The 26,489-nt window shown below is 49.0% G+C and overlaps 1 protein-coding gene across 5 annotated transcripts in view; it reads left to right on the top strand.

Annotated features, from left to right (window-relative positions):
• Positions 1 to 26,489, top strand: part of LOC140410710 (ectonucleotide pyrophosphatase/phosphodiesterase family member 3-like) — a 280,597-nt gene that overhangs the window by 106,093 nt on the left and 148,015 nt on the right. For all 5 annotated transcript variants that reach the window (XM_072499147.1, XM_072499148.1, XM_072499151.1 and 2 more), the window contains 2 exons: positions 1,220 to 1,299; positions 21,220 to 21,339. In XM_072499147.1, the coding sequence (XP_072355248.1) occupies positions 1,220 to 1,299; positions 21,220 to 21,339 (200 nt within the window). The remainder of the gene's footprint in view (positions 1 to 1,219; positions 1,300 to 21,219; positions 21,340 to 26,489) is intronic.

Raw genomic sequence — 26,489 nt, 5'->3', positions numbered from 1 at the left:
CCCGATCGCTGCCCTGGCCATCCATGAGGCCCGCCCCCCCCCCCCCCCTGGTGATCAATTCCCCCGGCTCCCCACCAGCATCGCGGCAGTCGCCACCCGAGGTTCCCAACGGCTGATATATGGTTAGAACCCCGTCGTCAAGAACTCGGCCAGTTTTGCGCAGAGAATCATGGGGGGGGCAGGCCTCGCATAGATCGCGTGCGAGTGACTCCTGAGCGTTTCCGCGGCGCCGGTCCTGATTTCTGGGTAAACGGCCATTCTCTGCCCCCGTGCCAAACACGATTTTGGCTCAGAGGCTCGGAGAATTCAGTCCATTGAGTATGATGTGGGAAAATGTGAAGTTGTTCACTTTGACAGGAAGAATAAAAAAGCAGACTAGTACTTCATGGAGAATGACTGCAGAATTCCGAGGTACAGAGGGATCTATGTATTCGCAGGTATGAGTCACAAAACGTCAGTGGGCTGGTACAGAATGTAATCAAGAAGGCTAATGGAATGCTAGCCTTTATTCCGAGAGGAATTGCACATAAAAGTAAGGATGTTATGCTTCAGTTATACAAGGTATTGGTGAGACCACTGTCGAATACTGTGCGCAGTTGTGGTCTCTTTATTTAAGGGAGGATGTCATTGTGTTAGAGGAGGGTTAAAGGAGGTTTACTAGATTAATACCTGGAATGAGCAGGTTGTCTTATGAGGAAATGTTGCCAGGTTAGGCTTGTTCCCACTGGAGTTTAGAAGAGTGAGGGGTGACTTGAATGAAGCATATAAGATCCTGAATGGTCTTGACAAGGTGACTGTTGAAAGGATGTTTCCTCTTATGGGGAACGGTTTTAAAATTAGGAGTCGGCCTTTTAGGACAGAGATGAGGAGAAATTATTACCCTTACAAGGTTGTGCGACTTTGGAACTCTCTTCCTCAGAAGGAGGTGGAAGTGGATATTTTTAAGGTAGAGGTAGATAGATTCAAGGGAATCAAAGATAGATTCAAGGGAATCGTTGTTGAATGGCAGAGCAGATCCGAGGGGCCGAATGGCCTGCTTCTGCTCCTGTTTTATATGTTTGTATATACATCAGTATCTATTCCATGGGCCCAAATCTTGCATGGGAGTTTAAAATGTCTTTCCGAACTGCATCTTTATGTTGGCCAATAAACTTACCTGCAGTGAAATATGAATGACCAAATAAAAAATGTTTATTGTATTTATTATGATTCTTGGCAGGAACCTGTGGTGTGCATGCTCCATACATGATACCAGTGTATCCAACCAAAACCTTCCCTAACCACTACACAATTATCACAGTAAGTAAGATTGTGACGTTTCGGGAGTTGGATGTATGATCTGTTACATGTATTGCTTCATGATGTTAGATGTTTGCTAATGAAGCTCATTTTGAAGTTGACATATTTTGATACATTATAATTTCTCAAGCACATGGGACGAGATTCTCTGCTCCCGCGACTAAGTGCCCACGCCGTCGTCAACGCTGTTGAGGTTCACGACAGCGCGAAACGGCCCCGATTTCGACCGATTCATGGGCTAGGATCGGGGCCGCGAGAAACTCGGGGGGGGGGGCATGTCGCTAAAGCAGCATCGTCAGCGCGCACCGGGCATTGGCGCCGCATAAAAGCGCCGCCACGTCATCCGCCGCCTAACTGCCGTCACCCGCGCATGCGCAGGTTGGCCGGTGCCAGCCGGCGCCAACCCGCGCATGCGTGGTTCCCGTCCTCCCCGAGGCCGCCCTGCAAGAAGATGTCGGATGGATCTTGCGGGGCGCGGAGGAAAGGAGGTCCTCCTTCAGAGAGGCCGGCCCGCCGATCGGTGGGCACCGATCGGGGGCCAGACCCCTTTTGAGTGCAACCCCGGTGAAAGAACGCCCCCCCCCCCCCCCCCCACAGGCCGCCCCCCCCCCCAGCATTCACGCGCTGTTCCTGCCGGCAGAGACCAGGTGTGGATGGCGCTGGCGGGAAGCCGTTGTTTTGGGTAGGTTGCTCGGCCCATCCGGGCCGGAAAATAGCGGGTGTAGTGGGGAATCGCCATTTTGGGTGTCCCGGGCGATTCTCCGGCCTGCGCCGCGCAGAACTCGACGGGGCCGTTCTCGCCGCTTGGGTGCATCGCAGGAGGGCGTTGGCACGGCGTCACCCCCGCGCCAGGCGATTCTCCCAACCGGTGCGGGAGCGGAGAATCGCGCCCATGACTTTTCACTTAATTTAAACAGTTATCATTGGCATCATCTTTCTAATTAATAGAAGTTTAAATTTTTGTAAAGGGCAACAAAGAGGCCGTAACAAGGTTGTAGAGAAAACAAAGCGTACTTTTATGGACAGCTCCAGTAGTTCCCTACTGGGTCTCTAGTGGGTGTCTTACTGGATAGCTATTTATACAAAACGAACATAGTTTAGGGCCCCCCACCCCTTGTCAGGGAGCTAATTTTCTGCAAAATTCACGTGGTAGTGAATCATCCCTACCGCATAAGGCCTGTGCAGGTTATAACAAAAATGTGATTACATTTATCGTGTTTCAGGGACATATATACACGAAAATTAGTATTTTAAAATTCAAGACAAATTCATACTGACAGCTCTCCTATCATACTTATATTTATCCCATTGTGCTGTGTGAGTTTAGTCTAATTTCTCTGTCCAAAGTTTAGTTGCTGTAAATGCTGCTTGTGCCACTGTTTCAATTAGCCTACTCCATCATGTCTAAAACAAACTCCCTGCGTTGTCGCAATGGGTGAAATATGTGAAAACATCTATTTTGGCACAGAACATCCTTTTTCTGTCGATCTTCTTGAGGTCCACTGAATAGATTTAGAATCAGATGAGATTTAGGAGGGGCAGACCATTTGGTAGTTTGGGGAGAAGGTTGGTGAAAAATGCCACCTCGATCCCTTGGGTGATTACTCTGTACCACAAATATTAATGTGCAGTTTCAAACCAAAAAATAAACAGTCACCATCTTCTTCTTTGGCAAGAACTCGCTATGATTGCCCAGTTAAGAAACACCGCCTTACTGGTCATGGACTCTGTGGATTCTTGCATGGCTGATGAGCCCGATCCTAGAGCTGCATCTTCAACCGCACACTTGGCAGGTGTTTCCGAGAGGTAGGATTCGTCCTTGTACCCTAGATCACTGGTATTCCTTTCTCAGTCTCCTTTTCCGGCCTCCTTTTGCCATTGGGTGTCCTTGAAGAATCGTGACTCTTCAATCATTAGGTTTCTCTAAGTAAGTCTCGCGAGAAAGGGATTCCACGGTGTTGACGTCTGTGCTGCATTTAGTAAGAACATAAGAACTAGGAGCAGGAGTAGGCCACCTGGCCCCTTGAGCCTGCTCCGCCATTCAATGAGATCATGGCTGATCTTTTGTGGACTCAGCTCCACTTTCCGGCCCAAACACCATAACCCTTAATCCCTTTATTCTTCAAAAAACTATCTATCTTTATCTTAAAAACATTTAATGAAGGAGCCTCAACTGCTTCACTTGGCAAGGAATTCCATAGATTCACAACCCTTTGGGTGAAGAAGTTCCTCCTAAACTCAGTCCTAAATCTACTTCCCCTTATTTTGAGGCTATGCCCCCTCGTTCTGCTTTCACCCGCCAGTGGAAACAATGTGCCCGCATCTATCCTATCTATTCCCTTCATAATTTTATATGTTTCTGTAAGATCTTGCCGCATCCTTCTAAATTCCAACGGGTACAGTCCCAGTCTACTCAACCTCTCTTCATAATCCAACCCCTTCAACTCTGGGATTAACCTAGCGAATCTCCTCTGCATACCCTCCAGCGCCAGTACGTCCTTTCTCCGGTAAGGAGGCCAAAACTGAACACAATACTCCAGGTGTGGCCTCACTAACACGTTATACAATTGCAGCATAACCTCCCTAGTCTTAAACTCCATCCCTCTAGCAATGAAGGACAAAACTCCATTTGCCTTCTGAATCACCTGTTGCACCTGTAAACCAACTTTTTGCGACTCATGCACTAGCACACCCAGATCTCTCTGCACAGTGGCATGTTTTAATATTTTATCATTTAAATAATAATCCCTTTTGCTATTATTCCTACCAAAATGGATAACCTCACATTTGTTAACATTGTATTCCATCTGCCAGACTCTAGCCCATTCACTTAACCTATCCAAATCCCTCTGCAGACTTCCAGTATCCTCTGCATTTTTTGCTTTACCACTCATCTTAGTGTCGTCAGCAAACTTGGACACATTGCATTTGGTCTTGAGGTAAGTCTTCAGAGTGTCTTTGATGTACTTCATTTGTCCTACTCTTGTTTGGGAACTTCCTTCAGCTGGACAAAGAAGAGTTGCTTTGGCAATCCGGACTCTGACATCCTAAACACAGGTCCGGCCCAGCCTAGTTGGGTTCAGGTGATCATGGGCTTCCATGCTGGTACTCTTGGTTCCTTCACGGATGCTAATGTTAGTACGCCTGTGCTCCCAGCTGATGAGGAGAAACTATCACAGATAGCATTGATGGTACCTCTTCAGGACTTGAGGTGGCGTCTATACATAGTCCAAGTTTCTGAGTCGTACAGAAGAGTTGGGAGGAAGACTGCCTTATACTCGAGGACTTTGGTGTCAGCACAGATATCATGGTCGTCAACGACTCTCGTTCTTCCGCGTCCGGAGGAGTCGCTCGTGGATTGGATATGATGTTGGATCTCCGCATCAATGTCAGTCTTAGATGAGAGGTGGCTCCCCATGTATTAGACATATTCCACATTTGGTAAGGTTTCTCCATTGATCTTGGTGAAGGGAGAGACCGAATTTTGCCCTGGGGGCGGGTTGGTAAATGAGGTTAAGGCTGAGACCGCTCCTTCAGTATGCTTCCGTGAAGGTGACAAGCACGGCTTAGAAATTCTCTTCTGAGGAGTGGAGATGGCGATCTCATCCGCATACTGAAATTCCATGAGCGATGTCAGTGTTGTTTTTTCTTGGATTTCAACCGGTTGAGGTTGAAAGCTTTTCCGTCCACCCTGAAGATGAAGTTCACTCCGCTGGAGTTCCACAGTTTGGTCAGAAGTCGTATTACCTTTTAGGAAAGATGCCTTCAGAGACTGGGAGAAGCCAGTTAGCAAGGATTCGGGCAATGATCTTCCCAGTGATGGAGTGTAGGGAGATTCCTTGGTAGTTCCCATAGTACGCTTTGTCTCCATTCTTGAAGATGGTGGCAATGACAACATCTCTCATATTGGCAGGAATTTCCTCTCTGTCCCAGATTTTCAGGAACAGCTGATGGAGATGATGGGTGATCTCTTCTCCTCCAAGTTTGAAAATCTGTGTTGGGATCCCATCCACTCCTGCGGCTTTTCCACCCTTTATAAGTTTTTAAAAAAAATTATTACGGTATTTGTATAAACAGGAAATACAAACAAAAACAAGAGCAATAATAAACAGGATCACTGTAATAAATAACTAGCTAACCAATACCCAACCCACTGCCATTCCCCTCCTTCCATCCTACCTTCCCCGTTTTAATCCCTTTATCACCCCCGCTGACACCTCAGTCCTCCTTGAAGAAGTCGACTGACCCTCTTAAGACAAACTTAATTTTCGTCCACCGTAGGAACTCACCCACACCCCTGGTTTTGGTGGCTCCAAGTCCCTCCACCCAAGAAAAATCCGTCTCCGGGTTATCAGGGAGGCAAGGGCCAGGACATCGGCGCCTCTCGCCCCCTGGACTCCCGGGTCTTCCGACACTCCGAATATCGCTACTTCTGGACTCGGGACCACCTTCACCATCGACGCCTCGGACATTACATCCGCGAATCTGTGCCAGAACATGTGACTATAGTACGCCTCCCCCGCACCACCCACACCTATCCTCCACCCCCTCAAAAAAACCCTCATCCTGGCCACCTTCATGTGCACCCTATGAACTTCCTTAAACTGTGATGTGGAGATGCCAGCGTTGGACTGGGGTGACCACAGTAAGAAGTCTTACAACACCAGGCTAAAGTCCAACAGGTTTGTTTTGAATCACTAGCTTTCGGAGCACTGCTCCTTCCTCAGGTGAATGAAGAGGTGGGTTCCAGAATGCAACTTTGAATGCAAATCTCTGCAGGTAATTAAGTCTACAGGTCCAGACGAAGCAACTGAAGAGAGGGATAATCACAGGTTAAAGAGGTGTGAATTGTCTCAAGTCACGACAGTTGGTAGGACTTCACAAGCCCAGGCCAGATGGTGGGGGATGAATGTATTGCGACACGAATCCAAGGTCCAGGTTGAGGACGTACTCATGTGAGCGGAACTTGGCTATAAGTTTCTGCTCGGCGATTCTGCGTTGTTGCGCGTCCTGAAGGCCGCCTCGGAGAACCCTTACCTGAAGATCAGAGGCTGAATGCCCTTGACTGCTGAAGTGTTCCCTGACTGGAAGGGAACATTCTTGCCTGGTGATTGTCGCGCAATGTCCGTTCATCCCTTGTTGCAGCGTCTGCATAGTCTCGCCAATGTACCATGCTTCGGGACATCCTTCCTTGCAGCGTGTGAGGTAGACAACGTTGGCCGAGTAGTACGAGTAAGTACCACGGAACAGGTGTGTAGTGTTCTCACGTATAATGGTGGTACCCATGTCGATGATCTGGCACATCTTGCAGAGATTGCCATGGCAGGGTTGTGTGGTGTCATGGTCGCTGTTCTGAAGACTGGGTAATTTGCTGCAAACAATGGTTTGTTTGAGGTTGCACGGTTGGTTGAAGGCAAGTAGTGGGGGTGTGGGGAATGACCTTGGCAAGATGTTCATCGTCATCAATGACGTGTTGAAGGCTGTGAAGAAGATGTCGTAGTTTATCCGCTCCGGGGAAGTACTGGAAGACGAAGGGTACTCTGTCGGTTGTGTCCCGTGTTTGTCTTCTGAGGAGGTCGGTGCGGCTTTTTGCTGTGGAACTGTCGATCGATGAGTCGAGCGCCATATCCCATTCGTACGAGGGCAACTTTCAGCGTCTGTAGATGTCTGTTACGCTCCTCCTTGTCTGAGCAGATCCTGTGTATACGGAGGGCTTGTCCATAGGGGATGGCTTCTTTAATGTGTTTAGGGTGGAAGCTGGAGAAGTGGAGTATCGTGAGGTTATCCGTGGGCTTGCGGTAAAGAGAAATGCTGAGGTGACCGTCCTTGATGGAGATGTGTGTGTCCAAGAATGCAACCGATTTTGGAGAGTAGTCCACGGTGAGTCTGATGGTGGGATGGAACTTATTGATGTCATCGTGTAGTCATTTCAGTGATTCTTCACCGTGGGTCCAATGGAAAAAGATGTCATCGATGTATCTGGTGTATAACGTCCAGGCTTTTCCCCAGGGTAGAGGGGTCAATTACTAGGGGGCATAGGTTTAAGGTGAGAGGGGCAAGGTTTAGAGTAGATGTACGAGGCAAGTTTTTTACGCAGAGGGTAGTGGGTGCCTGGAACTCACTACCGGAGGAGGTAGTGGAAGCAGGGATGATAGGGACATTTAAGGGGCATCTTGACAAATATATGAATAGGATGGGAATAGAAGGATACGGACCCAGGAAGTGTAGAAGATTGTAGTTTAGTCGGGCAGTATGGTCGGCACGGGCTTGGAGGGCCGAAGGGCCTGTTCCTGTGCTGTACATTTCTTTGTTCTTTGTTCTTTGTCGGTCGAAGGTCCTGTGCAGTGAGGAGGTCTTGTTTAAACTTGTGCTGAAGATGTTGGCATATTGAGGTGCGAATTTGGTCCTCATGGCTGTTCCGTGTGTCTGGGTGAAGAACTTGTTGTCAAAGGTAAAGACGTTGTGATCCAGTATGAAGCGGATGAGTTGCAGAATTGCGTCTGGAGATTGGCAGTTGTCGGTGTTGAGTACTGAGGCAGTTGCAGCAATGTCGTCGTCATGGGGGATGCTGATGTAGAGTGCCAAGACGTCCATTGTGACGAGAAATGTTCCTGGTTCAACTGGTCCATGTGTCAACCGGGACCTTGGATTCATGTCCCATTACATTCATCCCCCACCATCTGGCCTGGGCTTGCGAAATCCTACCAACTGTCGTGGCTTGAGACAATTCACAAGTCTTTAACCTATGATTATCCCTCTCTCCAGTTGCTCCATCTGGACCTGTCGACTTAATTACCTGCAAAGACTTGCATTCAAAGTATCGTATTGCATCTTTGACTTTGTCTATTTAAATGTTTCTGGAACCCACCTCTTCATTCACCCGAGGAAGGAGCAGTGCTCCGAAAGCTAGTGATTCGAAACAAACCTGTTGGACTTTAACCTGGTGTTGTAAGACTTCTTACTGTACCTTAGCTGGATAAGGCTGAGCCTCGCACACGACGAGGATGCATTCACCCTCCTCAGGGCCTCTTCCCACATCCCAGCATCCATTTCCGCCCCCAGTTCCTCCTCCCATTTCCGTTTAACTTTCCCTATCGGGGCTCCCTCCCAATCCATTAGTTCCTTATAAATCTCGGACATCTTACCCTCACCCTCTCCCTCCCTCGATAGCACCTTATCCTGTAATCCCAAGGGTCGTAATCGTCACTGCTCCAACAATACCTTCCTAACTCGCCGGGCTTTCCCTGCCCCCACCAACCCCAAAATAAAAGTGTTGACTTTCTTAAAAAATGATTTTGGGATATAGATCGGGATCTGAAAGACAAATAAGAGCCTTGGCAGTTCCGTAATTTTTACTGGCTGCACCCATCCCGCCAGCGATAGTGGCAACACATTCCATCTCTTAAAATCCCCCCTTATCTGATCCACCAGCTGAGCCAGATTCAGTTTATGCAACTGTGCCCATCCCGTGCCATCTGGATGCCCAAATACATGAAGCTCTCCCCCCCCCCCCCCCACACACACACACACCATGAAGGGCTCGCCCCAACCTCCCAACCTCCTAACCTGCCCCCTGGCCTCAATCGGGAACACCTCACTTAATGATAATAATAATCTTTATTACATTAGGCTTACATTAACACTGCAATGAAGTTACTGTGAAAAGCCGCTAGTCGCCACATTCTGGTGCCTGTTCGGGTACACGGAGGGAGAATTCAGAATGTCCAAATTACCTAACAGCACGTCTTTCGGGGCTTATGGGAGGTAACCGGAACACCCGGAGGAAACTCACGCAGACATGAGGAGAACATGCAGACTTTGCACCGACAGTGACCTAAGCTGGGAATCGAACCTTCCCAAACCTCCATGGGTGTACCCTCTCCCCCACATGCTCCATGAACCCCTTCAGCTCCTTCGACACCGCTGATACCCACCCCGACCTCGGGCTCGATCAGTCCAAAACTAGTTCAACAACCATGTTAAAATACCTTCCCCATAGTCAACCGGTACGAGTCCAGGTGCGGGATCTTCCCCAGCACCCACCTCATTAACTCCATATCGTTCCAGTTTGGGCCATAAACATTAACCAAAACCACCGGCCTCCTCTCCAACTTCCTACTCACCATCATGATCCCCCCTTCCAAATCTGCCACAAAGTTCCCCACCTCCAGTGCCAAGCATTTATTTACCGTCACTGCTACCCCCCTCATCTTCATGTCCAACCCCTATCCACCTTTTCCTTAACCTTGTCTGGTCCCGATCTTCAGATGTGATTCTTGCATCCCCTGTCCTGAACAAAGAAACCCATCCCCCCATTACACTAACCACCTGGCCATCCCCCAAAGCACTGCCATTAACTAGCCTGCCCAACTAGCCTGGCAGCCCAAGGCTGCTAGGTCTCCTACCCCTCACAGATTCCCCTCTCCCCTGCTCGCATACCTCCATAAAACAAACAACAATGAAACAAGGAAAAAAGTTGCACTCACCCTCGGCGCTCCCCAAGCATCCGCCACCAAACGCAACAAAACATCTCCAAGGAGAAAAGTTCTCCAACAACCAACAAACAAAAAGACAGAAAAAGCAAACAGCTCCTCACACTTCCTTCCTCCCAAGTTCAGTGTCCTACTTCTCCTTCCAGTCCATTGTCCCTCAAAAATTCCATCATCTCCTCTGGTGTCCCGAAATAGTGTTCTTGGCTGTGAAAAGTCACCCAGAGGCGGGCCGGGTACATCATCCTGAACTTCTGCCCCTTTTTAAAAAGGGCAGCCTTCACCCGATTGAACCCGGCCCTCCTCTTCGTCAGGTCTGCGCCTACGTCCTGGTACGCCCTCTTTGGCTTGCTGGTTGCACCATTTTGCCAGGTGCGGAGAGCTTTCCTCTTTTTGACAATGAGGTCTTGGATGGTGCGGTTGTTCTTGTCGAACCAGTCTTGTTGTTTCCTGGTCTCGTTGCTGACAGTTTCTTCACAGCTTGAGATGATGGCTGTCCTCAGCTCTTTCCCATTTTCCTCCACCCTATTACATTGGATACTTTGGAGATTCCGGAGAAGACATTGTTGTGAGTTCACTAGCAAGCTTGGCTCTTGAAGCCGCTCAACGGTGATCTTTTTTCTAAGCTGTTACTTCATATTCTGCTGCTTCTGGTGGAGTTTGATGGCCATGGAGCAGCTGATGAGCCGGTGGTCTGTCCAGCAGTCTTCTACACTGGTTATCACTTTGGCGATGAAGATTTATCATTGTGTTCCTTTGAACGTGGTGAGTTTTTGAGTTGAATGGCTTATGTGTTCCCAGGAATGAGATGGAAAGGATCTTAGCTGTTATTCTATTAATATGACATAACTTTATAGATGCCCAGTGCCCACACATGTCAGACTTTGTTTTAAGGAGCCGACTTTTCTCCTATTCCACATCCACCTGTACTTAATACTTAACTTCTGGAGGTATCTGTTTTCCACTTTCAGGCTTGATTTTATTTTTATTTCATTTTTCTTTCTTTAGCAAACCAGTCTAGCATCATGTGATTGGACAACCCTGCTACCTGCACACAATAATCCTAGTACCTATTCTCCCATTAAGTCTTTTCATTCATCTTTCCACTCTATCTGTTCCAAAGAATTGGTCCTACCAAACACGTACCATTATCACCTCCTTAGTCGATGAACAATATCATGTCAGATCTGCAAAGCCATTTTTTTTTTCAAAAGACAGCAAATAGTTTGGGCAAAATAGAAGTTTCAGTAAAATATTTAATTGAACTTTTGTGATTTACATTAATTCTCCAATATATTCTGCTTATTTATAGTGGAGTGTGCTGAGGCTTGTACTGCTTACTCCAAGGGTTAATGGGACAAAATTTAAAATACTGCCAAAAATGAGCATATACCAGTCACAAATATATAAGGCAAGATTTGTTTCATTGGGAGTTTTTATTCTTTCAGTGAAGTTTAGTTCAGTTTACAGTATTGGTGTAGGAGAGCATCGGCTTTCTCAGTGATAATATGAAAGTCCAGGACAGTATGAATCTGGGAGACTTGCCTTTGCCTCACATGGAGTGGGTTTGTTCCAGTCAATGATGAACTTGTCTGCTATCCACCATGATAATGAATGTTTTGTTCCGTCAAATGCCACGTTTACATCTTAGCTGCCAAATTGCTTAAAATCCGTTTTTTTTCAGTTGCTAATTCAGCGGTTTCATTTATCTAAATAAAATGCAGCTTTACACCAACATGCGCCAAACAATTATGTGTAATTGTTTCTGCATCAGAGTGTAGATAGGGGCGGCATGGTAGCACACTGGTTAGCACTGTTGCTTAACAGTACGAGGGTCCCAGGTTCGATTCCCGACTTGGGTCACTGTCTGTGCGGAGTCTGCACGTTCCCCTGTGTCTGCGTGGGTTTCCTCCGGGTGCTCCGGTTTCCTCCCACAAGTCCCAAAAGACGTGCTGTCAGGTAAATTGGACTTATGACAACAATAAAGATTATTTTTAGGACTTCCGGTTGCAGCGATGACCAGCTGAGTCGCACGTTTCGGCACCTCCCGTTTTAACGGACTTTTGGGCTCTTATCGGGAGCCCCAACGGAAATTTTTCACGGCCAATCTCAATGTGAGGCGACAAAGGAAGGAGTCCCCCCGGGTGTGGATGGAAAAAAGCGATAGTAGTGGCCAGATTGCGGAGGATCCTCTGGAGCAGCGGCAGAGAAGAGAAGGGAGAAGCAAGATGGCGGCTGAGGGAGCCCAGATGGTATGGGGCCCGGAACAGCAGGAGTTCCTCCGGCGATGTGTGGAGGAGCTCAAGAAGGAGGTGCTGGCGCCGATGTTGCTGGCGATTGAGGGATTGAAGGAGACGCAAAAGACCCAGGCAATGGAGCTCCGTGGAGTGAAGGCAAAGGCAGCCGAGAATGAAGACGAGATACAGGGCTTGGTGGTGAAGATGGAGACGCACGAGGCACTACATAAGAGGTGCATAGAAAGGCTGGAAGCCCTGGAAAATAGCTCGAGGAGGATGAATTTAAGGATTTTGGGTCTTCCCGAAGGGTCAGAGGGAGCGGATGTTGGGGCGTATGTGAGTACGATGCTCCATACTTTAATGGTAGCTGAGGCCCCGACGGGCCCCCTGGAAGTGGAGGGAGCATACCGGGTCCTCGTGAGAAGACCGAAGGCAGGGGAAATACCGCGAGCAATAGTGGTGAGGTTCCACCGCTACAAAGACAGAGAGATGGGCTAAGAAGACACGGAGTAGCAGGTGGGAGAACACGGTGATCCGCGTGTATCAAGATTGGAGTGCGGAGGGGGCGAGAAGGAGGGCCAAGGCGGTGCTCCACAGGAAAAAAGTGAAATTTGGAATGTTGCAGCCGGCAAGACTGTGGGTTACACACCAGGGCAAACACCACTACTTCGAGATGGCGGAGGAGGCGTGGACATTTATTCAAGAAGAGAAGTTGGACTAGATTTGAGGAATGGATGTTTGGAAAGAAGTAGCGAGGTGATGGCAAGGAATTGTAAAGGGGGGAGAGGGGGAGGGCTTAGCTGTAAAAATGTTGGACGGGAGAATTTTTTCTCCCCCACAACCAGAGAGGGGACACACGAAGAAATGTGGGCGCCGGTGGGGAAGGGGACAGAGAAGGGGAGAGGGAACTGCGCCATTAGGGGCGGGGCCGAGATGGAAGCGCGGGCTTTTCTCCCGCGCTACGGAAATTGTGGCGGGAAAAGTGGGCGCAGGAAGGAAGGGGGCCCCACACGCAGGGAGGCCAAGGGTAAACGGGGGAAGCCGAGGTCAGCTAGAGTTTGCTGACTCCCGGAAGCAATATGGGGGGAGCAATCAAGCTAGAAGGGAATCTAGCGCGGGGGGGGGGGGGGGGGGATTAACTGGGTTGCTGCTGCTGAGGGTAATGGGGAGCAGATATTTGATGGGATGGTCAGGACGGGAGGGCGCCACCTGGGGGACAAATGGGTGCGTGGGACCCGGGTGAGGAGCTGGTTTAAAAAAGGGGATGGCTAGTCGACAATGGTGGGGGGGGGGGGGGGGTAAAGGGCCCCCCAACCCGGTTGATCACGTGGAACGTGAGAGGGTTGAACGGGCCGATTAAGAGGGCAAGGGTATTTGCGCACCTAAAGAGGCTGAAGGCGGATGTGGTTATGCTTCAAGAGACGCACCTGAAAGTGGCGGATCAGGTCAGATTAAGGAAAGGATGGGTGGGACAGGTTTTCCACTCGGGATTAGATGCGAAAAATAGAGGGGTGGCAATACTGGTGGGGAAACGGGTATCGTTTGAGGCTAAGACCATAGTGGCGGACAGTGGGGGCAGGTACGTGATGGTGAGTGGCAGATTGCAAGGTGAGGCGGTGGTGCTGGTGAACGTATATGCCCCGAACTGGGATGACGCGGGTTTTATGAAGCGTATGTTGGGGCGCATCCCGGACCTAGAGATGGGAAATTTGGTATTGGGGGGGGGGGACTTCAACACGTGCTGGACCCAGGGCTGGACCGGTCCAGATCTAGGACCGGGAGGAGGCCGGCAGCGGCCAAGGTGCTTAAGGGGTTTATGGAGCAGATGGGAGGAGTAGATCCCTGGAGATTTGCTAGACCGAGGAGTAAGGAGTTTTCCTTCTTCTCCCACGTCCATAAAGTATACTCCCGGATAGACTTTTTTGTCCTGGGAAGGGCGCTGATCCCGAAAGTGGCAGGAATGGAATATTCGGCTATAGCCGTTTCAGATCACGCCCCACACTGGGTGGATCTGGATCTAGGAGAGGAGAAGGAGCAGCGCCCACTTTGGAGATTAGACATGGGACTGTTGGCAGATGAGGGGGTATGTGGAAGGGTGAGGGTATGTATTGAAAGGTACCTAGAGGTCAATGATGATGGAGAGGTCCAGGTGGGAGTAGTATGGGAGGCGCTGAAAGTGGTGGTTACGGGGGAGCTGATTTCCATAAGAGCCCACAAGGGGAAAGAAGAGGGTAAAGAAAGGGAGAGACTGATCGAGGAGATTCTGAGGGTGGATAGGCAATATGCGGAGGCCCCGGATGAAGGGTTATACAGGGAAAGACGGAGACTACAGACGGAGTTTGACCTGCTGACCACGGGTAAGGCGGAGACGCAGTGGAGGAAGGCACAGGGAATACAATACGAGTATGGGGAAAAGGCGAGCCGACTGCTGGCCCAACAATTTAGGAAGAGGGGGGCGGCGAGAGAGATCGGAGGAATTAGGGAGGGGGAGGGAAGGATGGAACAGAGGGCGGAGAGGGTGAACGGGGTGTTTAAGTCATTCTATGAGAGGCTGTATAAGTCCCAACCCCCGGAGGGGAAAGAGGGAATGATGCACTTCTTGGACCAGTTGGCGTTCCCGAGGGTTGAGGAGCAGGAGGTGACAGGTCTGGGAGCGCAGATTGAGGTGGAGGAGGTGGTAAAAGGAATCGGGAACATGCAGGCAGGAAAGGCCCCGGGACCAGATGGGTTCCCTGTGGAATTTTACAGGAAATATGTGGACCTACTGGCCCCACTCCTGGCGAGAACCTTCAATGAGGCTAAGGAAAGGGGGACACGACCCCCGACGATGTCGGAGGCGACGATATCGTTGATCCTGAAACGAGACAAAGACCCGCTGCAGTGCGGGTCATACAGGCCCATCTCCCTCCTAAATGTAGACGCCAAGTTACTGGCCAAGGTGATGGCGACTAGGATAGAGGACTGTGTCCCAGGGGTGGTACATGGTGACCAAACAGGGTTTGTTAAAGGGAGGCAATTGAATGCCAACATACGAAGGTTGCTGGGGGTAATGATGATGCCCCCACCGGAGGGGGAGGCGGAGATAGTGGCGGCGATGGATGCAGAGAAGGCATTCGATAGAGTGGAGTGGGACTACCTGTGGGAGGTACTGAAGAGATTTGGAGAGGGGTTCATCAGGTGGGTTCAGCTCTTGTACGGGGCCCCGGTGGCAAGCATGGTTACAAACAGGCAACGATCCGACTATTTCCGATTACATAGGGGCACAAGACAAGGATGTCCCCTGTCCCCGTTACTGTTCGCGTTGGCAATCGAGCCATTGGCCATAGCGCTGAGGGGCTCTAAGAAGTGGAGAGGGGTGCTTAGAGGAGGAGAGGAACATCGGGTGTCATTATATGCGGATGATCTGCTGCTATATGTGGTGGACCCAGTGGAGGGGATGCCTAAGATAATTCAGACACTCAGGGAGTTTGGAGAGTTCTCGGGATACAAATTGAACATGGGAAAGAGTGAACTATTTGTGATGCACCCCGGGGAACAGGGCAGGGGAATAGACGATCTGCCGCTGAGGAGAGTAGCAAGGGACTTTCGATATCTAGGGATCCAGGTGGCTAGGAACTGGGGAACCTTGCATAAACGTAACTTGACATGACAGGTAGAGCAGATGGAGGAGGACTTTAAAAGGTGGGACATGGTGCCCCTGTCATTGGCGGGTAGGGTACAGGCGGTCAAAATGGTGGTCCTCCCGAGGTTTCTTTTCGTGTTTCAGTGCCTCCCCATACTGATTACAAAGGCCTTCTTCAAGAAAGTGGATAGGAGTATTATGAACTTTGTGTGGGCTGGAAAGACCCCAAGGGTAAAGAGGGGGTTCCTGCAGCGTAGGAGGGACAGAGGGGGACTGGCACTGCCGAGTCTGAGTGATTCCTATTGGGCCGCCAACGTGTCTATGATATGTAAGTGGATGAGGGAAGAAGAAGGAGCGGCGTGGAAAAGGCTGGAGATGGCGTCCTGTAGGGGAACAAGTTTAAAAGCACTGGCGACGGCGCCGTTACTGTTTTCCCCGAAAAAATACACCACAAACCCAGTGGTGGTGGCGACTTTGAAGATTTGGGGGCAGTGGAGATGACATAGGGGAGTGACGGGTGCCTCGGTGTGGTCCCCGATAAGGAACAACCACAGGTTCATCCCGGGAAGGATAGATGGGGGATTCCAATCTTGGCAACGAGCAGGAATTATGAAATTGAAGGACTTGTTCTTGGATGGGACGTTCACGAGTCTGGGAGCACTGATAGAAAAATACGAGTTGCCACCTGGGAATGCCTTCCGATATATGCAAGTGAGGGCATTTGCGAGGCAACAGGTGAGGGAATTTCCGCAGCTCCCGGCCCAGGGGATCCAGGACAGAGTGATTTCGGGGGCATGGGTCGGTGATGGTAAAGTGTCCCATATATACAGGGAAATGAGAGACGAGGGGGAGACGATGGTAGAGGAGCTGAAGGGTAAATGGGAGGAGGAGCTGGGGGAAGAGATTGAGGAGGGGCTGTGGGCAGATGCCCTAATTAGGGTAAATTCCTCGTCCTCGTGTGCTAGGCTCAGCCTGATCCAATTCAAGGTTCTACATAGGGCGCATATGACGGGAGCAAGGCTGAGTAGATTTTTTGGAGTGGAGGATAGGTGCGGGAAGCCCGGCGAACCACACCCACATGTTTTGGTCATGTCCGGTATTGCATGGGTTCTGGGTGGGTGTGGCAAGAGTGATCTCGAAGGTGGTGGGGGTCCGGGTCAAACCAAGCTGGGGGTTGGCTATATTTGGGGTTGCAGAAGAGCCGGGAGTGCAGGAGGCGAGAGAGGCCGATGTTTTGGCCTTTGCGTCCCTAGTAGCCCGGCGAAGAATTCCACTTATGTGGAAAGAAGCGAAACCCCCTGGCGTGGAGGCCTGGATAAACGACATGGCAGGGTTTATAAAATTGGAGCGAATAAAGTACTCACTAAGAGGTTCGGCTCAGGGGTTCACCAGGTGGTGGCAGCCGTTCCTCGACTATCTCGCAGAGCGATAAGGGAAAACAGGAAAGACAGCAGCAGCAACCCAGGGGGGAGGGGAGGGTACATGTGGGTTCTTGGTTTTTTTTGTTCTTTTCCATGCTAGTTGTTTATATTTATTTTTTCAATGTTACTATTTCTTTTTCTGCACTTGTTGTTAGTTAATATATTGTTTAAATAACGGTCAGTGTACATTTTGTTACAAAGTTGTAAAAATGGAAAATTCTTTTTGATCGAAAAACTTTAATAAAATATATTTTATAAAAAAAGATTACTTTTAGTGTGTCAGAAAAGCAGACTTGGTGACAGTACATGTGAAAAACAAGCAGCCAAATTTAATTTCTGGCACTCTGGGCAAAAGGTCCATTAGCCATTCATTGGGCAGGATTTTCCGTCCCAGGAATGTGTTCCATAATGGAACGGAGAATCGGGGAAAATTGGGATTTGGGATCCCCGAACGCAATGCTCCGACCCCCTGCGGTGGAGTGAACGCGGTCCATAATGCGGCTGGTGGGGGGGGTGGAGGGTTAAAAAAAAAAGGCAAATGGCTCATATTGACCCATCTATATACTCTGCCGAACTTCAGAAACTACAACCGGGCGGCAAACATAGTAATGGTTAGGAAGTGGATAGTGGGGGAGTGGTCGATATGGGAGTGGGTGGAGGTGGCCTCATGTAGGGGCACGCGTTTAGAGGCACTGGTAACGGCACCTCTGCCGCTCTCGCCGGCTCGGTACTCCACAGGCCTGAAGGTAATGGCGGCCTTGGGGGTGTGGGGACAGTGGAGGAAGCACATGGGAGTGGAGGGGGCGTCGGTATGGACACCTATTTGTTGGAACCACCGGTTTGCACCGGGGGTGGGGGGGGGGGCTGGATGGGGGATTTCGGAGGTGGCAGTGAGCTGGGATCGAGTGGTTTGGGGACCTGTTTATTGACAGCAGCTTTCCGTGCTTGGAGGACTTGGAGGAGGAGTTTGAGCTGCCCAGGGGGAATGGGTTCCACTACTTGCAGGTGAGGGACTTTGCACTTTCGATCTTTCCGCTTATACCGGCCCAGGGGATACAGGACAAGGTAGTGTCGTAAATGGGAGTGGGGGAGGGGAAGGTCTCAGAAATGTATTAAGAACTCATGGAATGGGAGGGAACCCCGATGGGAGAGGTAAAGCGAAAATGGGAGGAAGGGTTGGGCAAGGAATTAGAGCTGGAATTGTGGGAGGATGCCCTGAGTAGGGTTAACGCGCCTTGTCGTGTGCAGGATTAGCCTGGTACGATTAAAGGTTTGTCCACAGGGTGCACATGAACAGGTTCTTTGAAGGGGTGGGGGATAGGTGTGGGCAGTGTGCGGGAGGGCCCGCAAATCATGTCCACATGTTTTGAGCATTTCCGATGCTTATGGGATCCTGGCAAGGATTTGCCAATGTCATGTCCACGGTATCGAAGATAGGAGTGGTTCCAAGTCCAGAGGTGGCAGTTTTGGTGTGTCAGAAGACCCGGGAGTCCAGGGGGTGAGAGAGGTTGATGTGTTGGCCTTTGTCTCCCTGGTGACTTGGAGACGGAGCTTACTGGCATGGAGTGACTCGGAACCCCCAAAATCGGGGATATGGGTCAGTGACATGGCTGGATTTCTCAGGCTTGAGAAGACGAAGTTCGCCCTGAGTGGATTGATGGTAGGGTTCGCCCGGAGGTGGCAGCCGTTTATTGACTCCTTTGGGGAAAATTAAGCTGTCAGCAGATATAAGAGGAGGGGGGGTTAAGGGAAAGAGGGTTGAGGTGGGAAATAGTTGGTGGGAAAGGGGGGACGGAGAGCTGTGTGTGTAGGCCAAGTTGGCTGGGTTTTGTTGTTGGTTCGGTGGGCGTTATCTGTTCTGTGATTTTTTTTCCTCTTGTAAATTGTTGTTAAAAGTTATATATATCTTAATAAAACATTTTCCAAGAAAAAAATAGCTGTAATAAGTACCTTGCAGCTCCACGTGTCCATTCGCAAAGGAGAGGAGCTGTGCCTGCGTCTGGTGTCTGGTTCCCACAGATCAATTATCTGCAAGCCATTCATAGCTTTCGAGTAGTGGTCTGTGATTGACAGCTTCTACAAACCATCTGCATCTTTGATCATTCATATCACAGTTCAGTGGTCCAAGTTGTGAAACCCTAATGTTTGCAAACATTGACCACATCATAGATTATCATAGAATTTACAGTGCAGAAGGAGGTCATTCGGCCCATCGAGTCTGCACCGGCTCTTGGAAAGAGCACCCTACCCAAGGTCAACACCGCCACTCTATCCCCATAACCCAGTAACCCCACCCAACACTAAGGGCAATTTTGGACACTAAGGGCAATCTATCATGGCCAATCCACCTAACCTGCACATCTTTGGACTGTGGGAGGAAACCGGAGCACCCGGAGGAAACCCAAGCACACACACGGAGGATGTGCAGACTCCGCACAGACAGTGACCCAAGCCGGAATCGAACCTGGGACCCTGGAGTTGTGAAGCAAGTGTGCTATCCACAATGCTACCGTGCTGCACATCAAAGAGAGGTAAGTGCAGTGAAATCACTTGAGTGATTGGAATGCACTTAGTGCTTGGAATGCACTTACATCTCTTTGACGCTGGACTTGCATGGCATTCCTCAATGATCTCAATGATGAATGCTGCATAGGTAGTAGCCCGTGGTGCCTTTTGCCCCATGGAATAGATGTAATACTATGTAGTGCTGCTTCTACCCTTTTCATGAACAGAAAATGTCACCATAACTGGCATTTACAGGACAAAATGAAAGAGACACTCCAAGGAACAGGATGTGCATAAAAGGAAACCGGGAAGTAGATAGAAAGAGAATATAATTCAAATGATTGGTAGCAATTTCACTTTTCACCCACTGCTGCATAAAGAAAGTTGATGCCTACACGAATAAATGCCTATCCTGTGTGTTAACATGCAGCTATTGATTAATATGGAAAGAGCTGCCAGCATATAATATAGGTGTCGCTGCAAGCTTGTTTTTAATCTTATATTTAAGAAAACATTTCAAATACAATATTTCATGAGTTTTCTCAGTTTGAAAATTGAAAATATTTTTAAATACTAAAATAAGAGAAAAATCAATATTGTACCTCAACTTAGTGTTCGGGTTTTAGACAGGACTCCAACTGTTATGGATGTGTTTTGTGCGCCTGCTGGATGAAGTCCTAACTTTAGAAATAATGGAGGGGGTGGGACTATTTCCAGGTCCTTACCCAGTCTATCGGATCCTTTTAGCTGTCTTTGGGAATGGTGCCCAATTAAGGACAGCGGATAGTTTTGCTGAGACCGTCGGCCCAATCAGAGGGTCTTGTGTTTTGGAAGGATGTCACTGACACCGATGAAGTGTACAGTGTCACTGCAGAAGGGAAACTGGGAGAGAGCTTCCATCTTGACGTGCCCTCTGAAGAGGTCTCAGTTAAAAAAAGATAACAGCTGCCAGACCACTCAGGTGGAAGTGAAACTCCTGCAGAGGATGGGTCTGCGGCCTGCTGATCCCTGCCACTCTGGTGTGGGCAGGGGAGATAGAGTGTTGGAGGCTTTGTGGTCCCTCCGGCTGACCATCAGTAAGTTTCTTCCAGGTAACTGCTGTGTTTTGCCCTGAGAGGCAGGATTTCTGTCCACATATGGGTATTTAAAAAAATGATTTGTTTTCTAATTAAGGGGCAATTTAGCATGGCCAATCCACCTGGCCTGCACATCTTTGGGTTGTGGGTACGATACCCACGCAGACATGGGGAGAATGTGCAAACTCCACACGGACAGTGATCCAGGGCCAGGAGCGAACCCAGGTCCTTGGTGCTGTGAGGTAGCAGTGCTAAGCACTGTGTCACTGTGCTGCCCCTGGTTGATAAGAATTGTCAGGGTTCTCCCTGTGTGTGCATGGTTCTCACCCCCACAACCCCAAGATGTGCAGGGGAGGAGGATTGCCCCATAATTGGAAAAATAAATGAATTGGGTAATTTAAATAGAAAGGTTTTCTCATTGCCTATGATTCATTTGCCAGACATTTCAAATTTATATCCTCTGGTCATCAATGCATCAGTCACTGCAAACAATTTCTCTTGATTTACTCTAAATTTGATTTGAAAGAATACAAATGCAGAATAGTCCTGTGTCATTCATTTCAATTTCAGGGTCTGTATCCGGAATCTCATGGTGTGATAGATAATCGCATGTATGATGTGGACATGAATGCCAGTTTCAGCCTTGGAACTAAGGAAAAGTTCAATCCCCGCTGGTACAAAGGACAGCCTGTGAGTATTGGAATTAATAACATTTGAGTGTTAGATCACTGATTTATAATAGCCTGGTGGAATCTTCGTCCCTCACAGTATGTTTGGTGGTATGGGGGCATTTAATTAGGTAGGAGAGTGGGGGAGTGGAAATCCCCAAGTACGGTGGGAGTGGGGAACTTGCTACCACAGGGAATGGTTAAAGCTAAAAGCATAGATGCATTTACCCAGAAACTAGTCCAGCATATGCAGGAGTTGGGAATGACGGGTTACAATGATAGATTTAGATGAGGAATGATGGGAGAAGAGTTGAATGAAGCATGAATGCTGCTATATTCTATTTGGACTGTATATTCTATATAATCTGATCTAAAGAAGAATTGAACATTCAGTTCACACCTATTGTTGAATTGAATGTTTGAGGCGTGGCTTATGTCCACTGGCTAAATCCCAGCGTTGAATATTTTCAGAATGCTCAATGGAATTTTGTAAGAATTAGACACTTAGATGGGCCGGATTGTGCCTCCTGTTGAATATTAACAATAGCAGAGCAGATATTCTTCCCAGAGAGCTCCCAACAGTCAGGGACCAGTAGCTCGCCGGTTATGGCAGTGCCACTGGGAATGGTGGCCATTGCTGGTATAGCACTTTGCCTTCACCAAGAATCTCTGATGAATTCCTTGAGAGAGAGAGAGGGAGAGAGAGCTCATTGGGGCTGGCTGCGGGTACCAGGGAGAGTTTTTTGGCGGGGTGGGGGTGTTTTGACAGTAAGGGCAGGGGGATGCCTTCTCGTAGGGATCCCTGATGCTAGGTCCCTCAATTGGGCAGAGTGCCTGTATATGAGGGACTCACACCTAGAAGGTGGCATGGGAGCACAGTGGCTAGCACTGTTGCTTCACAGCACCAGGGTGCCAGGTTCGATTCCGGGTTTGGTCACTATCTGTGCGGAGACTGCATGTTCTCCCCATGTCTGTGTGGGTTGCTTCCGGATGCTCCGATTTCCTCCCACAAGTCCGTAAACACGTGCTGTTAGGTGAATTGGACATTCTGAATTCTCCCTCTATGAACCCGACAAGGGGATTTTCACAGTAACTTCATTGCAGTGTTAATGTAAGCCTACTTGTGACAATAATAAAGATTATAATAAGGATGTAATAAAGATTAGTAGGCCACAGGCAAGCATAGGTTTTGATGTGCAGTTGTCTCTCATGCCGATTACTGGTCATTGTAGAATTAAGTGGCTACCTAATGGCCTCAGTTGGCCTCAGGATCAGCAGGCTACCATCTACCCTTCCAAACGCCCCCCCTTCCTCAGTGTTCCCTCCTCCCTCGGTGTCCCCCCCCTCCCTATCACTTCCCGCTGAGGGAGGGGGGGAGGTAGGCTCTGACTCTAATGTCAGGGATAATTCATAGGTTTCTGCAGGGTGAAGGCAATTACTGAATTTAATCCAAATCATCCAATCATGGAATTCCTGCAGAGCAGAAGGAGGCCATTTGGCCCCTTGATTCTGCATCGACTCTCGGAAAGAGCATCCTACCTAGTCCACACCCCTTCCCTAATCCCGGAAACCCAGTAACCCCACCTAACCTTTTGGACACTAAGAGCAGCACGGTAGCACAGTGGTTAGCATTGCTGCTTCCTAGCGCCAGGGTCCCAGGTTCGATTCCCGGCTTGGGTCACTGTGCGGAGTCTGCACATTCTCCCCGTGTCTGCGTGGGTTTCCTCCGGTTGCTCCAGTTTCCTCCCACAAGTCCTGAAAGACGTGCTTTTACATGAATAGGACATTCTAAATTCTCCCTCAGTGTACCTGAATGTGGCTACTTGGGGCTTTTCACAGTAACTTCATTGCAGTGTTAATGTAAACCTACTTGTGACAGTAAAGATTATTATTATTATTACTAAGGGATAATTTGGCATGGACAATGCACATAACCTGCACATTTGTGGACTGTAGGAGGAAACTGGAGCACCCGGAGGAAACCCACGAAGACATGGGGAGTAGGTGCCGTGCAAACTCCACAGTCATCCAAGGCCGTAATTGAACCCAGGTCCCTGGTGCTGTGAGGCAGCAGTGCTAACCACATGTCCCGCTGTGCCACCCAAATCCTTCAAATATTATGAAGGTCTCTATCTAACTGGTGGAAATTTTACTCTGCCTCACAACAAAATATTTCATTATTTTTCCAGTCAATTGCTAAATTCAATCTAGAAGTTTCTGATTGTGGGTTCAGAGTTGCATTTTGTCATTTATTCATCGCAAAAATACCACATTCTTTTAGTTCCTACCTCCATAACGTCTGTTCCAGATGAATGGGAATGTAAACATAGTCTAGGTTTCTACGCATCAGCTAATGTGTGTTTAATTCTGAGCAGAAGCAACCGAAAAGCGTGGTCTTCTAGTGTAGACAAGACACTGGCCAGGATTCTCCAAGCCCGTGCTGGCTCAGAGAATCGGAGTTGACGCTGAGACGGCCCACGACGCCGGTCCGATGCCAGGGATAATTCATAGGTTTCTGCCACCGACGTGGCGCCGGTTGGGGGGCATTGAAAACTCGGACACGCTGCCGTGGAGGCCATCCTGATGGGGAGGGAGGGGAGTGGGGGTGCGGGGGGATTAGACTCCGGGGTTGGCCTCCACGATGGCCAGGCCCGTGATCGGGTGCCAACGATCAGTGGGCGCGTGCGATCCGGGGGTTGGGGGGGGTGGGGGGGGGCCTACTTCTTCCGCGCTGGCCTGCTGTGTGGCTCCGCCATGTTGTGCGGGCCCGGTGCGGAAGTGGCCGTCACGTGCATGCACGGGCCCGGCCGCATATCGGCGCCGGTGCTGTGCTGGCCTCCTGTGGGCCATGGAATCACTGGGCCAGGAGGCACATTGACGCCGGAGTGATACACTCCGGTGTTTACACCAGCGTCAACACTTAGCCGCGATTTTAGAGAATCCCGGCCACTGTTTCTCATTCAAATTCAGGGTAGCTGTCTCGTGGTTCCTGATTGAAAATGCTTTGCGAAGTGTTGTGTTGTACTAGCTCACAGTGCAATGGCCTGGTTAACTGGTGGGGACACACATAATGGATTCACTCCAGTTCTCTTGCGTAGCAATAAAGCTGCACCCACAATGAGAAAGTCAGTTCTTTGTTAACCATCATAATAGTTCTATTGTTGCCATAATTAAAGCATTTTCACTTAGATTGAAAAATTATCTTCTGGGAAAAGTATTTGCTTTTGTAACAAGAGGAAATTCCATCAGTTGACAAAACTGAGAAGTAGCCAAACATTTCAATTGATGGGGAGGCAGTGTAGTGGTAATGTAATTGATCTAGCAATCCAGAGGCCAGCTGGCATTATTGGAACACTGATTCAAATCCAACCATGGAACTTGAATTCAATTAATAAAAAAATGAAAAAAGTCTTGGTCATAGTCAAGTGGCGTATAAACCTATCGGGTTCATTAATTCCCTTTAGGGATAGGAAATCTACTATCCTGGGGTGGCATGGTGGCGCAGTACTCACCACTGCTGTCTCACGCCGCCAAATACCCGGGTTCGATCCTGGCCCCGGGTCACTGTCTGTGTGCAGTTTGCACATTCTGCCCATGTCTGTGTGGGTCTCACCCCCACGACTCAAAAGGTGGACAGGGTAGGTGAATTGGCCACGCTAAATTGCTCCTTTGAAAAAAACAGAAAAAAAGGGAAATCTGCTATCCTCCCCTGGTCTGGCCTGCACGTGACTCCAGCTGCACAGCAATGTAATTGATTCTTAACTGCTCTCTGAAATGGCCCAGAAAGCCACACAGTTGGATCAAACTGCTATGAGCTCTAGAAGGAATGAAACTGGACGGACAACTCAGCATTGAGCTAGGCACTGACAAAGGCAAACTCAGCCCTGTCCACCCTGCAAAATTCTCCAGAAAACACCTCAAAAAGCAGCAGAGTTTTACAGCACGAAAAGAGGAATTTTGGCCCCTCGTGTCCGCGACAACCATTGACCACCTAACTATTCTAATCCCATTTTCCAGCACTTGGATTCTATGACATTTCATGTGCTCACCTAAATACTTCTTAAAAGTTGTGACAGTTCCTGCCTCCACCACCCTTTCAGGCAGTGAGTTCCAGATTCCCACCCTCCTCGGGGTGAAAATGTTTTTCCTCACATCTCCTCTAAACCTCCTGCCCATTACCGTAACTCTATGCCCCTGGTTAGTGACCCCTCCACTAAGGGAAAATGTACCTTCCTATCCACCCTATCAATGACCCTCACAATTTTATACACCTCAATCATGTCCCCCACAGCCTTCTCTGCTCCAGGGAAAACAATCTCAGCCTATCCCGTCTCCCTACTGAAACACCCCAGCCCAGGCAACATCCTGGTAAATCACCTCTGCACACTCTCCAGTGCACTCATTCCTTCCTATAGTGTGGGGACCAGAACTGTACACGATACTGCAGCTGGGGCCTAACCAGCATTTTATACATCTCCATCATAACCTTCCTGCTCTTATATTCAATGTCTCAGTTAATTCAATTTTGTTTATTGACACGTGGACCGAGCTACAGTGAAAAGTATTTTTCTGCGAGCTGCTCAGCTCAAGTATTTTCATTAAGTACATGAAAAGAAAAGAAAATACATAATAGGGCAACACAAGGTACACAATGTAAGTACATAACCGCCGGCATCGGGTGAAGCATACAGGGTGTAGTGTTAATGAGGTCAGTCCATAAGAGGGTCGTTTAGGAGTCTGGTAACAGCGGGGAAGAAGCTGTTTTTGAGTCTGTTTATGCGTGTTCTCAGACTTTTGTATCTCCTGCCCGATGGAAGAAGTTGGAAGAGTGAGTAAGCCGGGTGGGAGGGCTCTTTGATTATGCTGCCCGCTTTCCCCAGGCTGTGTGAGGTGTAGATGGAGTCAATGGATGGGAGGCAGGTTTGTGAGATGGATTGGGCTGCGTTCACGACTCTCTGAAGTTTCTTGCAGTCTTGGGCTGAGCAATTGCCATACCAGGCTGTGATGCAGCCAGATAGAATGTTTTCTATGGGGCATCTATAAAAGTTGGTAAGAGTTAATGTGGACATGCCAAATTTCCTTAGTTTCCTGAGGAAGTTGTTATGGGCCAGGGTTTAGAGAACCTCAAAGTGTATCATGGAGTTCACCTGACCCACAACTTTTAATAGATTG

The sequence above is a fragment of the Scyliorhinus torazame genome, chromosome 4 (assembly GCF_047496885.1).
Source record: "Scyliorhinus torazame isolate Kashiwa2021f chromosome 4, sScyTor2.1, whole genome shotgun sequence".
Taxonomy (NCBI): Eukaryota; Metazoa; Chordata; class Chondrichthyes; order Carcharhiniformes; family Scyliorhinidae; genus Scyliorhinus; species Scyliorhinus torazame.
This window is presented reverse-complemented; position numbering and strand designations above follow the sequence as displayed.